Below are 1,824 nucleotides of genomic sequence, written 5' to 3' on the forward strand. Positions count from 1 at the left end.
GTGACGTATGGCTTTGACACAGGCGGTGAAGTCATGGTCGTCAAATGCAGTGTCGTCCTCCTTCAGACTTGGGTATCCAAGGGCAAGGTCGGCCGGGTCTAGTTTTGGGAGCCATGCTTTAGCCCGGCTCAATGCGGCTACGGCTCCGGCTCTTGAGAACGCCCGCCTTAAGTCTTGGATCCGCTGAGGAAGAAAAGCGAGGCTCTTCAATACGTCTTGCAGAAGGCGGGGATGTGGAGTTGATAAGGCTACAACGGCCAAGGCACGTTGTGACCTAGAGTATAGCTGTTCCACTAAGGTGTAAACTGCTTTAAGCTTGATCAGCATGTTTTGCTTTAGGTTGGTACTCCTGGGGCCTGTATGTGCACAAGTATAACAGTCAGCCGGAAGTAATTATTACAATAGTCATTGTAAGGTTACAAGGTTGGAAGTTTTGCACGATAACTTACTGAAGATGGCTGAAACCATTTGAGATATCTGCCGTTTTAAGTCGGACAGCTCGGTTGTTGCTTCTGCGAGAGATGCTTCTGCTGTTTCGGCCCGAGTCACCAGGGAAGCCTTCTCATCAGCCCAAGTTTCCTTCTCCGACTCAAAATTCTTCTTCAGCTTCTCATTTTCAGAGACACTGAAGTCAAATTTGGAGTTAGCCTTCTGAGTCTCAAGTTCTTGGGTTTCCAGACGGTTCTTCAGGACAGCAAGCTCCGATTCAAACTGACTTATGGCAGCCTGCATTGACACCAGGTTATGGTAAGGATTATAGTAAGATAACATTCAAGTCCCAAGCACTTTACAAGTAAAGATACTTGGCACTTGGGGGCTAATGTATGCTGAAGAATTTTAAACTTATCCTACCGGGTCACACATATTAAGTCTCAAGCACTTTACAAGTAAAGATACTTGACACTTGGGGACTAATGTATATTGCAAATTTACAACTATCATGTTATAACCGGGTTAAATATATTCTCTTTGAACCGGCTCAATTAATAAAAGCAGATTTCTAAGTCTACAACATATTTATTCATAAGCAATAGACTTGGGGGCTGGTACAGTATGTAAGACTCAGGTAAAAAAGTATAAGTTATACCTTAGATTTGTGTTGTATTTTTTTTACCATGTCAATTTCCAGGTCACGGCTATTATGCACTTGATTCAGATAGCCCGAGACTATATCACCAATGCTTAAGTGAGTGTAATCAGTAATGTCCTGCTTGGTTTTTCGGCGTTCGGCAAGTTCTTCCTTGGCGGAACATTTGGCAAGGACGGTAGGCCGCCCTGGTTCAACAAACTGAGACCTCACAATCTCCACTTCCGGTTCATTTGTCTTGACCGGGCTAGGAGTCTCCGGGTCAATTGTGTTGAGAGTATCTTCAGCAGGCGGATCAGAAGTTGGCACTGGAATATCAGAAGCCGGATCAGGCGGCGGATGATGGGCAGAGCTGTCTGGAGCAGATGCATTAATCACCGGTTCAGTTATAATCGGGTCTTGGGACGGCTTATTCTTCTTCGCCCTCTTGCTGGCCTCACTTGCATGCTGTTAACAAAGGCAGAAGGATGAATACGCCAGCATGGGTAAAGTAAAGTTTAAAGTGCATAAGGTTACATTACCCGGGAGCAGTTTTGAAAGCCGGCATGTTTGACTGCATGGATTCACCGGAAGAAGGAGAGGTATCCTGATAATTGGAGTCAGACGAATTGAGAGGATGACGAATTAAGCCCGTTAAAGGTAAAACAGAACGTAAATCGGAGATAACCTCAGTCCGACGCTTCCTGGTTACGTCAGGTAAGCCGGAGGAGAGTTCCGCATCCTTGTTGTTCCAGGTC

At 45.5% G+C, this 1,824-nt stretch overlaps 1 protein-coding gene across 1 annotated transcript; it reads right to left on the reverse strand.

Annotated features, from left to right (window-relative positions):
* Positions 1 to 338: 338 nt before the first annotated feature.
* On the reverse strand, positions 339 to 1,143 carry LOC123116289 (uncharacterized). Its single transcript, XM_044537269.1, has 2 exons — positions 1,088 to 1,143; positions 339 to 726 (listed from the first exon to the last, which is right to left on the reverse strand). Exons 1-2 carry the CDS (start codon positions 1,115 to 1,117, stop codon positions 406 to 408), a joined length of 351 nt encoding a protein of 116 aa, XP_044393204.1. The 5' UTR covers positions 1,118 to 1,143; the 3' UTR covers positions 339 to 405.
* Between the last annotated feature and the right edge of the window lie 681 nt (positions 1,144 to 1,824).

The sequence above is a fragment of the Triticum aestivum genome, chromosome 5B (assembly GCF_018294505.1).
Source record: "Triticum aestivum cultivar Chinese Spring chromosome 5B, IWGSC CS RefSeq v2.1, whole genome shotgun sequence".
In the NCBI taxonomy this organism is placed as follows: domain Eukaryota; kingdom Viridiplantae; phylum Streptophyta; class Magnoliopsida; order Poales; family Poaceae; genus Triticum; species Triticum aestivum.